At 42.4% G+C, this 12,224-nt stretch overlaps 1 protein-coding gene across 4 annotated transcripts in view; it reads left to right on the plus strand.

Moving 5' to 3' along the window:
* TNNI3K (TNNI3 interacting kinase) overlaps positions 1 to 12,224 on the plus strand; it is a 47,183-nt gene that overhangs the window by 9,687 nt on the left and 25,272 nt on the right. For all 4 annotated transcript variants that reach the window (XR_014885234.1, XM_085231676.1, XM_085231674.1 and 1 more), the window contains 10 exons: positions 670 to 814; positions 896 to 1,000; positions 2,042 to 2,136; positions 2,781 to 2,930; positions 4,472 to 4,558; positions 5,794 to 5,850; positions 6,846 to 6,938; positions 7,024 to 7,081; positions 7,200 to 7,394; positions 7,744 to 7,848. Coding sequence is in view for 3 of the 4 variants with exons in the window: in XM_085231676.1 (XP_085087802.1) it covers positions 670 to 814; positions 896 to 1,000; positions 2,042 to 2,136; positions 2,781 to 2,930; positions 4,472 to 4,558; positions 5,794 to 5,850; positions 6,846 to 6,938; positions 7,024 to 7,081; positions 7,200 to 7,394; positions 7,744 to 7,848 (1,090 nt within the window). In the remaining variant the exon portion in view is untranslated. The remainder of the gene's footprint in view (positions 1 to 669; positions 815 to 895; positions 1,001 to 2,041; positions 2,137 to 2,780; positions 2,931 to 4,471; positions 4,559 to 5,793; positions 5,851 to 6,845; positions 6,939 to 7,023; positions 7,082 to 7,199; positions 7,395 to 7,743; positions 7,849 to 12,224) is intronic.

The following is a 12,224-nucleotide window of genomic DNA, read 5'->3' on the forward strand; positions in this document are numbered from 1 at the left end:
CTGTTTAAAAGAACACTCCCATCCTCCGAAATACGCAGTGAGGAATGTTAAGCACACGTATAATCATCCTCAGAGGGGAAAATAAATATTTAACAGAATGGAAACTCTGGAATTCCAGAAATTTCAATAAATTCTCCCTTTCCTCTTTTACTTTTTATATTTTATGTATTTATATTTTAATAGTGCCCATGAAAAATATATCCTACTGCGTCTCCTTCATTTTATTTAAATACATTTTCTCACTGCGTAGCTGATTTCATTCAGCTGATGATATTCTAAGAAGATAATATAGTGCTTAAAAACAATTACATTTGTACACGTATCCTCAGTTTGCTTAGCATTGTACCATACTGACAGCTTTCTAAAGGTGACAGTAAATGTTGTTCCATTCCTGAAAGTCTGCATGACAACATTCCGTCCTGGAATAAAGCAGTTTTGTACTCTAAGCCCAGAAAATTGTCTGGATGGTGCACTACAGTTGACCCTAAATAGTGCCATTCTGATGTGTAGCAGCTCACAGAAATTTCAGTTTTAAAGAAAAAGAACCATCAGTACTTTAAGAGGTTTCATAATATATCTGCAATGTACATAAAGCTTTTTTAAATATTCAAAACAACTTATGCTAAATATAAAATACTTCTTTTGCTCTCTTTCTGGGTGCAATGACAGTGAATGCTCAGGACAACGAAGACCACGTTCCTCTGCACTTCTGCTGTCGATTCGGGCACCATGAGATTGTCAAGTTCTTACTGCATAGCAGCTTTGAAGTTCAGCCCCACGTGGTGAACATCTATGGAGACACACCGCTACACCTGTGAGTCGTGTGGGCAGCTCCAGTTTTCACTGTTAGGGCCTAACTGAAAAGTTGACACCGTTAACAATCCTTTATCTCCAGTGCTTGTTACAGTGGGAAGTTTGACGTGGTCAAGGAAATGATTCAACTCTCAGGAACAGAAAGTCTCACTAAGGAGAACATCTTCAGTGAAACGGCTTTCCACAGGTGAGTGCTTAAAACCACCTTTAGCAACAGAATGGCACAGGAAGGTGCATGCAATGCAATGGCCAGAAAGAATCCCAGCATGGCCTGGGGTGCAAAGGCCCACAGTGCTCATCAGTTCCAACCTCCTGCTGTGTGCAGGTCACCAACCAGCAGCCCAGGCTGCCCAGAGCCACATCCAGCCTGGCCTTGAATGCCTGCAGGGATGGGGCATCCACAGCCTCCTTGGGCAACCTGTTCCAGTGCCTCACCACCCTCTGGGGGAAAAACTTCCTCCTCATATCCAACCTAAACTTCCCCTGCCTCAGTTTAAAGCCGTTCCCCTTGTCCTATCACCAGCCACCCTCGTTAACAGCCATTCCTCCTCCTGTTTTATCCGCTCCCTTCAAGTACTGGAAGGCCACAGTGAGGTCTCCCCTGCAGCCTTCTCTTCTCCAAGCTAAACAAGCCCAGTTCCCTCAGCTTTTCTTCACAGAACCAAATGTTCAAGAACCAAATGTCTCAGCAACCACCAGATGACTGAGGGATAAAGCAAAGAGCTCAGCATGGATAAGTTCACACCTTGATATAGGGAGAGGACATGTGAGTGAGGAGGGAGAGAAAGAAATGTAGGAAGGGCGTCAGGTTCATCAGCACCTCTTTGGGTAATGGCTTCTCCTGCTGTCTGCTTTTGAAGCTGGCGTTGGAGTTCTGCCCAGAAACCTCCTGGATTCCAGATGTTCTGACCTGGAAATGAGGCAGCAGAATAGAGTTTGGTCACAGCACTGTGAGGCTGCAAAGTGCCTCACACAAAGTTAAGGCACACGCTGGAAGACAGTGTATTAATTTTGTATGCTGTGCAAAATTAATTTATGCAAGAATAATTAGAATGCTTATGAGGCAAGAGAAATGAACGTACTTGCTTTTGTGGATTAATCATGCGTTTACACATCTCTAAAAGTCCTCTACTCCAATCTCTCTGTCATTCTTCTGAAGTCTTTGGCTACCCAAAGTACTTACATTCCCATGTGCTGCAACGTTCACTTTTCCTTCCATTTTTTGCAGTGCTTGCACCTATGGAAAGAACATAGAACTTGTAAAATTCCTTCTCGACCAGAATGTCGTAAGCATCAATCACCAGGGAAGAGATGGACATACAGGTAACATCATCACCCTTATTGTGTGAATCATACCAGCACCACAAAAATGGAAGCTATACACAGTCAGGATTTTCAAGGTAATTCACACAGTAAGTCAATGATCAGCATCCAGTTACCTCTCAAAGAGATCTCAATTTATTTTTTTTTTTCCAATTGATTTGGCTAAAAGGCACAGAAAAATACTAAGAGCTCAGTGAGAGTGAGTCAAGCTCATTAGCCTGTATATGAGTGGTAAAACCTGATGTAAAGTGATTGCCCTGCAGCAGGGCTTCTAAGCAGGCTGAAGAATTGGGCCTCAGTGTTATTCTGCTAGGGAATGTGGGGTGCTGTGTCTGAAGGGCTGCCCTCCTCGTATCCAGACAGCAGATAAAGACAAAAAGAGTGGCTTCTTTGTTTCTACGAGCTTTCCTTGCATACAAAGTTGTTCAGTGTGATTTGCAGGTGGGAGAGTAAACACTGACACATTGCATAGCAGGCAATGGATCGGTTCTTGCAGTGCAAATTTGTTTTCAGCTGCTGCCTCGGGTGTTTGTTTGATAATATATTCCTTTATCAGGTAAATCGGTCTGTGCTCCATAGGTGTTGGCACAAGTTCTAAGATACGTTCTGACAGCTGTGCTTCCCACACGTCTCTGATGTTCTAGGACTGCACTGTGCTTGCTACCATGGCCATATTCGTCTGGTGCAGTTTTTGCTGGATAATGGAGCTGATATGAATCTGGTCGCTTGTGATCCCAGCAGGTCCAGTGGAGAAAAGGATGAGCAGACCTGCTTGATGTGGGCTTATGAGAAAGGTATTTCTGTTTTCTGCAGAAATCTACACAGGAACAGGACGGGCAGGAGATAGGAGTACAGAATTACCCCTCGGGCCCCATTGACTGAGTGCTCAGCAACTGCTTTTCGCTTCCTGGCATGAAGGGTCATATCAACAAGCCCTTGTGTTTGTCTTCTCATATATCAGTTGTACAACAGTTTAATTCAACACAAACTCAAGGACAGTGGTATTTATGCGCTGCTAAAACAGCAATCATAGAGCCTGTTCAGAAAAGGCCTGTGGGATGTGCTTGAGGAGTTTTAATATTATTGCTGAAGGAGGCATTACAAGGAACAGTACATCAGGGCCAGCAATCTTCATTTCTTGTAAGGTCTGAGCAGGGAATCTCCCCTTGCTGTTGTGCTGTGCCACACGTTAGCTGCACATTGGGTTCTGGCAGCAGGACCATCTGCAGGAGGGGACTCTGTGAGAAGAGCCCAGGATTTGAAAGAGAATGGTTTTAAACTGAGACAGGGGAGCTTTAGGTTGGATATTAGGAGGAAGTTTTTCAGCCAGAGGGTGGTGAGGCACTGGAACAGGTTGCCCAAGGAGGCTGTGGATGCCCCATCCCTGCAGGCACTCAAGGCCAGGCTGGATGTGGCTCTGGGCAGCCTGGGCTGCTGGTTGGCGACCTGCACACAGCAGGGGGTTGGGACTGGATGAGTGCTGTGGGCCTTTGCAACCCAGGCCATGCTATGATTCTACGACCTGCCCATGCTGGAGCAGAGCCAGCTTCTGATGCTCCAAAGGGGATCCATTTCTATGGAGCTGAGCTGTGAGCAATGCTGGGTGCACCTCCGGGGAAGCAGGAGGAGGGAAGAGGAAAAAATTCTGTACAACAGCAGTGGAAAAAAATGCAAGTTCAATTTTGACCCTCCAAGGCACTGCAATTCTGTCATGAGAATGACTGTGATTAGTAAAACAGACTTCAGGGCCCTTTTAAAAACATCACGTTGGCGAAATATTCTGCTCAAAACATACTGAGGGGAAATTCAGCTTTGAAATGTTTAGAAGAGACTTTTGAGCATTACCAAGCAGAACTTGGCACATCAGGCATCCAAGAGATGGAGCGCAATGTGCTCACACAGCTCTGCTCCTCCCCAGAGATCAGTGAGCACAGCAGCTGTCTGCAGCAATACGGAGTGCACGTCTGGTGCACTTTGGGACGTAACCCTGGAATACTTTCAGGCACTGGATTCCCTTGCATGGCTTATTGAAAGCTGTGATCCACCTCCATTTAAGGATTTCTGAAGCAGGTGTTTTTTCTATTGCCACATATCACATTACTGTTAGGCAGACTCACGAAAATAACTTTTTTACTTTTATTGGCTGATATTTCCCTATATTTCTGTAATTAAGAATTACGTTATGTTGTAGATGAGCACTGTTTTATCTTCATTTACATGTTTTAGATACGCATAGTTCTGTTTTTGTATGTAAAATCCGTGGATTCTGTACAAATGTTTGGGTATTTTAGTGACAATTGAGCCTACCTGCGAGTCCTCACACCTCCTTTCCCAGGTCATGATGCCATTGTGACCCTTCTGAAGCACTACAAAAGGCCTCAGGATGAATCACCCTGTAACGAATACTCACAGCCTGGAGGAGGTATGGTCTGAGAGGTCGCTTAATCCCAACTGAGTGCTCTGATCCAAAGAGCACTGAATCCTGGGAGTGTTCCACTGATGATAGGGAGCTTTGGATCAGTTCTGTCTGGCATAAAGAAAACTAGTGTCATGAAAATCACCATTTCTCATCTTATACATTGTCTACTTCTGCCCAAATTCTCCCTTTACCCTTAAATAAAATTATCACTTTGTATTGCTCACTTGAAAGAGAGGCTAAAAGCTGAAAGGTGGTAATTCCCCAGCAACTACTTACACCTTTCTACATCCCTAATACTTTGTTTAGCCATTCTCTTTTTGCTGTCTGCCTCTGATAGTTTTTTCATTACCAATATTCAGTGGATCTCCATACTTGGTCCCCTTCATATTTTTATATATTTCAATATCTAAGTCTCCCTTGGGAAGAATTTATTACCCTGTTTGCTACAAAGTTACTCATTTTTATTGGCTTCTAAATGCCAATAACACAAGTAGATAAAAAAAACATTTTACAGTGAACTGAGAACGCTGTCTGCAGAGAAAGTAAATGTATTGTACACTGCGTGTTGTCCAGGTCGTTGGTTCTTCCTACCATGGAAATGGGAACAGCCCTACAGCCAACAGCAGGCTCTGTCTCCTTCCTACATTTCCAGCTCTGCAGAGCTGTTTCACCTCTTCCAGGTTTAGGCTTAGGGTACCTGGAATGCATGTAAATCTACAGGAAACTGAGTTTATGCACGCACTGGAAACCCCTTTGGTGTTAACACAGCTGAATTTTTAATGCTGACTGTTAGAAATAATTCAGCTTCCATTTAAGCAGAAGAACAAGAAGTGATGGTTTTGGTACACAGGCAAATCTGAGGTCTTTTGAAAAACCAAGTCAGCGAACTGAGCAGAGCCATTTGCCGGCAGCCCAACTATCAGAATCCTTTATCTGATCTGAGTGCCTTTACAAAGCCTGGCTGATACAAAAGACCACAGTTTTTGCGTTAGGTCTTTTTTATGTTAGCAGAAGGTGGTATTGTTCAGTGTTCAGTAAGGCTAATGACAAACTGCTCTCAAGAATTCAGCAGTATAACAAGTCACAGACCTACATGCGTGTGTTTATATATGTTTCCATCCTGGTGTTTCTGTTGCAGCTTTTCTTTAAGCAGTCATGGCCTTGTTGGTCTGTCAGTGTATTTATCAGTACGCTTGCACATCAGTGTGCTTTGAACTAATTCTGTTCTTTTATTTCAGATGGTTCCTACGTGTCAGTTCCATCCCCTCTGGGAAAGATTAAAAGCATGACTAAAGGTATCCTCAGTGACCAGGCAAAACTCAGAGCTTTGTATTCTTTTACCCAAGGTGCTGTTCAGCCTTAACATGCCGTGCAAGGCTCACAATTCCTGGATTTCTTCTTCTTCACAAACGCGGCACTGTGCGTGGCAGCAGCTGCGTTTCCCTGGGATAGCTTTAGGAAATAATTTGTTCAGATGTTTTCTTCTCATTGTCTGCCAAGGTTCTGCGCAGCACAATTCCTATCTTTATCTTATTTTAGCTTACATTAGTAAATATATATTACCTTTTTTGTTTGTTTTGTTTCGGAGAAAAGGATGCTGCTGAGATCCCCTGTAAGATGCCTGGTTGATCTTTACAAGAAAAGTTATTTCCAAAATATATTGTGTTATTCTGAAACAGCTCCAGTTAAAAGATTCAGATGAGTATCCATACTTCAAAATATATCACTTTCTATGGTCCTTTCAATTTTTCAAGTATTCACTCTGCATCTAATCAAAACCTTACATCCTTCGCATAGCAGCATTTACATCCACTGAGAAATATTCTGATGAATTACATAGCCCTAAACCGAATTGCATTAACAAGGTGGAGATGTTTGTTAACTAAATTACGTTGCAGAATTCAGATTCCAAACGTCACTAAAAAGTAGATGTGGAATAACATACACTGCATTGGTGATGAGCATTAAGTACGGAGGGAAAGGAAATTACTCTCCATGTGAAGGATTTTATGCAATCCTTATCCAGCACGGGCAGAATATGCTCGTGGGACAGTGCTCATTGGTGATGAGATTTAAACACAAGGAACACGGCAGCTGTAAAGTCGCAATTACTTCTTTGTTACTGGGGTTTATTGCGGTTACTGAAAGAAAAGGGGACAGGATTACCTGCCAACCAATTTGCAGGAGGAAAGACAGCATTCACTGCGCAATGGCTCTGTGAAGTTAAACGCTGATATTCTGCACCTGTAACCCTGCGTTCCACCAGTAAGTCAAGTGCTTTCTTTTGCAGAAAAGGCAGACGTGCTCCTCCTCCGTGCTGGTTTGCCATCGCACTTCCATCTTCAGCTCTCTGAAATAGAGTTCCATGAGATCATTGGCTCAGGTACCAGGAATAAGAAGGCCTCCATTCTAAGTGTTTCATGTTCAGAAGGAGTATCTTTACGCTTACTTATCTTAAAACATTTCAGGGTCTTTTGGAAAAGTATACAAGGGGCGATGCAGAAATAAAATCGTAGCAATTAAACGGTAAGCTTACCAGGCTTCCTCTCTGTTTGGCTAATTATATCGTCTGAAGTATTAAAAAAAAAAAAGAAAGACTTTATGACATTCTTGTCTTATCAACTTCTTCCATGTCAATTCTAAGCTATCGAGCCAACACCTACTGCTCCAAGTCTGATGTGGACATGTTTTGCCGTGAAGTTTCCATTCTCTGTCGGCTGAATCATCCATGTGTCATCCAGTTTGTTGGGGCGTGCCTGGATGACCCAAGTCAGTTTGCTATTGTCACTCAGTACATCTCTGGAGGATCGCTCTTCTCCCTGCTTCATGAACAAAAGAGGTATTCCACCTGTCCTTTGCAAGGACTCGTACAGAATTTGGAAGACAAATGCATGTGTACTGACGTGAATCCTTTTCATTTTGGATTAAAATAATAGTAAAAGGAACACGATTGGAAAAAAAAATGGCTTTGCTTCAGAGTATTGGGTGAACAAGGGAAATTAATCAGTCATCAAAAAAAATGATTTAGTCATTTTATTCTATTATATACATTTACAATACATTATGTAACATTATTTTATATTTAAAATGTTGGCAAAGTTTCGTAATTTCGAGATAAGAATAATTTGCATATAGCTTTTGTCTGTTTATTAACTTCGAATAATACTACATTTTTTCCTAACATATAGAACTCTTGATCTGCAATCTAAGTTGATAATTGCTGTAGACGTTGCCAAAGGAATGGAGTACCTCCACAACCTCACACAACCTATCATACACCGTGATTTGAACAGGTAAAAAATGTCTTTCTTTATTCTGAAAAGTCAGGGAATGTGAAACCTCAACGCAACAGCAGTGGTCTGCAGTCCCACCTGTGTGGTATCTCACCGAGACTGGGGGAGCTGGAAGGAAGGAAGGAAGGAAGGAAGGAAGGAAGGAAGGAAGGAAGGAAGGAAGGAAGGAAGGAAGGAAGGAAGGAAGGAAGGAAGGAAGGAAGGAAGGTCTGCTTGCATCAGCTGGACTTGATAGCTGGCCATGATACTTTCACATTTACTGGAGGCTTTAATAGATTGAAATTGAATGACACACAAGTAGTCAGCTTCTGTGATTCTGTGCGACTTCTCTTTACTTATTTCTTTATTTATGTCACTGACAGATTTCTTATCGGGAGCTTGCAAAATATTTACACCCTATTTGCATATATTAATCCTGCATATATTAATCCCACGAGATAAACAATATATGCAATGCGCTGTATCCCCCCAGTAGAGTTTTTTTAATCCAAGGCATTAGTTAATTATTTTCACCAGCTTCTGTTCCTCTGAAAATTAGGGACCTCGTTTAAAATAGCCACTTGTCACCCTGTGGTCAATAGTAGACTCCCCTCCCATCAGTCTTACCTGCCTGTCCTGAAAGAGGAGGGCCATCAGATGAGCCTGCACTTGTCCCAGGAGGGAGTACCAGCTGGTCTGATTAACTGCTTAACACTTACCATAGTCACACATCAGGTAGATCTCAGCCCAAGTGTCAGCTAATGACAATGTCACTGACAAGGAGCAGAGAATCTACATGAGAGCCAGTTATCCACGCTTCCCTCTGGAAGTGAAACTGAATTGAAAAATAGCTGTTATGGGAACTTCCTCAGTCACACTTGCTGAATTTTCAGTGAAGGATGAAAATGTTAGAAAATGGTGTTTTCTTACATTTGGCACACTGATGTTTAATACTCGCTAGAAATGGGAAACATCTCTACTGAGAGGATTTTTTGTGTCAGGTCTATATTAGAAATCACTTCAGTGAACCATTCTGTGCCAAATTCTGCTTTGGTGGTAGACCAACCTATAGGTATATACAGAAGAAAGCAACCAGACAAGGAGAGCCAGAGCTGAACAGCTGTTGCACATTTTAGCCACACGGATTGCTTGGAAACAGCTCCTTCATGTATACATATGATCCCTGTGACAAGGAAGCCTCTACTGAAACAATTTTTAAAAGCAGGGTGAGATGAGTTACAAAGTGTGTTTTCTTCAGTGTCAGACAAATGTCTTCATTCCCCTTCAGCTTTACTACTTGTTGTAAACAACGTTTCAGAAGTGTTTGTTCTGTTTATGTCTCAAGTGACCAGTCCTGCAGAGTGGTGATGATAGAACAAAGAACTTTCCCACACCTTGCTCCAAGTTTCCATTTCCTAGTGGTAGCCAAGCTGCACTGAAAGATTACCTGTGAAACACTCATCCTTTTGGGAAAAGGAGATGATTTTTTCCCCTTGCTGAGTGAAGAAGTAAATTAATTGTGAGGCTGTGCCTAGTTCGGGGTTCTGCTATCAAGTTGCATAGAAAGATAAAAGAGTAAGAAATCCATTTTGTGGACATTGGCATCTTCAAGAGAACAGCGTGGCAGAGTTCCTTTCTTGCTTCCAGTACAATGACAGCACTGCAAAGGACACCTGTAAATTAAGGGGTTTCAAATCTAACATCTGTCCCCTACAAACGAAAGCTTTCTTGAGATTTGAAGCTTAACATGCAGTGAGTAGAGACGGCTGGATACATGTACAAGAACATCACAGAGTGCAAGCCAAAGCCCATCTCTCAGCGTGCTGACTGCCTTTCGATGACGCCAACTATTGCTCCTTCGGTTCCTGCCTCCCCATCTCACTGCTTCTCCTCGGTGCAGAGGAGAATATTGTCCTTTGCAGCTTGTCATTTTGGAGACTTATTCCTAATAGTGGAGTCCTGCACGTAATTCACTGGTTCCTTTTCTTGTCCGTTAGATTTCCCACACACATGTTTTCTTCTGGAAAGATGGATGCAAATACTCTTTTAAATCAGTTTGTTTATTTTGGTGTTTCATTTTAATTTTTTAGTTGTGAGATTCTCGGTTTATTTACAGCTTAGCACTATAATTTCAAAATAACATTTTGTCCTTTAATAACTTGATTTCCCTTCCTTTAATGGTGTTGTGTTTTTTGCATTTCTAAGAGTTAAGATCCAGGCAATGGCTGATATCTGAGTTCTTGGTGCATACAGAAAAAAATCTGTTCTACATTTTAGTGAAAATAGTCTCACGCTGTGCACATTCCAGGGAAGATTAGTGAAATACCTGACAGTATCAAGTCATGAGGGTTTTACATACAAGTACATCCTCTTGGAGAAGACAAAACATACTTCTTAGTTCTGCAGCTCTTTTAGTCAGAAATTCTGCATGGGAATTTTAGGGCTTTGCTGCTAACAGATCAGCTGTAGGCTGTTTGAACACACAACTTTCTGCCTTTGATTATTATCATTTTGCTTTTACAAGGCCTCCTGTATAAGTCGTGAGCTTTAAGGTGGGCATTCAGTTCTTCAGTTCCAGCCCAAGTCAGGAATGCCGGCAGCTTCTAACCATGCATCCTTTTGGCAGTGACTCTTAGCCCATCTCGCAGTACCGGGTCTGGATTAAGAGCAGACAGAAACTGCTGTTACTAAAAACCTGCTCAGTGAGGAAGAACTTGGCACTGGACAGAGATTTTTCTACCTTAACCTTTCCTTCTCAGAAAAAATAATAATAATAATAATATATATACATATAGCTGTTAACAGCAACATGGCTTCACCAATCCTAAATACGTGAAAATGTTGGGGGGAAAGGCTGGTTTAGGCCCTACTGAGTGTCCAGTTTTTAAAGCAAAAGATGGACTCACTAGAATTTGCTGTGCACGGAACAACCTGTCCACCAACCTGCAAAAAATGACCAGCAAGAATGACTACTTACTACCCCATGTTAATTTTCTTATGTACCTCTGTAATGCAATAACCCTAGATTGTGCACTGCACACCATTAATGCCTACTCCCTGTTGTCCTCCTCCTGACCCTGAAGATTCCCCTTTCCTCCCCCCATTGTCTCCCACTTCACACACCTTGAACTTCCCCACTGTGTCTCCTCCATAGACCCACACCCCTCCACCATTTGCTTTCAGGCCCCAGTGCTTTTATTTTGGAGCTGGAGTTCTTTTCTCTGTCATGGCCAAAAGCCCCAGATGCTACAGTCTGGGTAGTTTTTAAGGCCAGTGAAGATCCAAACCGTACGGCTCATCTTCGTGCCTTGTCACTGCTGTTGCCCAAATAGTTCTTCAAGGAAGGATTTTTAAATAATATTTTCCACACCCAAAAGGGAGTTTAAGAGCCAAAAAGTGTATCACTGCCTCACAGAACTTATGTCAGATCACATTAGCGAGGGTCAGAAGATAAATTAGCTGCAAGGACATCAGTGTGGCTGATGTGTAGTGCTGAGAGTGGCTTAACTTTTTAGTATGAGAGCAAACGCCGTGTTTGCAGCATGAGTCCCAGTCAGCCCACAGACACAATTTCTGTGTGAAAATCTTCTTCATAATGGCAGAGACAGACTGAGAATGAAACTCTGACCCTCTCGTGTTAAGCTCTGCCAGTAGCTTCACAGGAGTTGTATTTCTTTTTTAACCTTAGATTTAAGGTTAACCGTATGACCTTCTTTGTGAGTTCTGAAATCTAATGCAATGCACATAATGCATTAAATGAATCTGCAGCATGTCTTGATGGAACAGAGAAGAAAATGAATCTTTCATGTCTCTACCCTGGGAAAGGGGTTATTCTGCCATTCTGAGAATAATTGGGAGTTCTATTTTGCTTTCCAGGTCTGGAAAAAGAAGTTCTGACAGCTATCAGCAACGGTGACATGTATCAGCTTATTACTCCTTATATCGAGTCTTACAGTGGTGAGGGATTGTAGTCACAATGATTATAGCACTTTAACAAAAAAAAGAGACTATTTTAGTATCAATTTAATTTGAGGCGTCGGAGCTGAACACGGCTGGGCCCAGCCTTTGAGCGACTAACCCTCATTTGATGGCTGCAAGTCTGTGAAAGTTTCCGAGAGACGGCTTAGTGAGGGAGATGAAAGGGCGGACAGAGGCCTGGTGGTAATGGGGATGGTGTCTGCAGCTGCTCTTTGTTGTAAAACCGCCTTAAAATCTTAAAATAGCAGTTGCCTTTCATTATACCAACAGTGTATTAAAGGTAGCAGGGTCTTTTCATGGCCGTGTTCTTTGGGAAAGGAGCATGCACTGAATGCTTTCTCTGTCTTTTGCCCCAGAGCAGAGAATCGCTGTGTCTGCCAGGCTGCAGCACTGCTTGCTCTTGCAGCGTTGGGGTGATT

Source organism: Meleagris gallopavo, chromosome 10, assembly GCF_905368555.1.
Source record: "Meleagris gallopavo chromosome 10, MGAL_WU_HG_1.1, whole genome shotgun sequence".
NCBI lineage: Eukaryota > Metazoa > Chordata > Aves > Galliformes > Phasianidae > Meleagris > Meleagris gallopavo.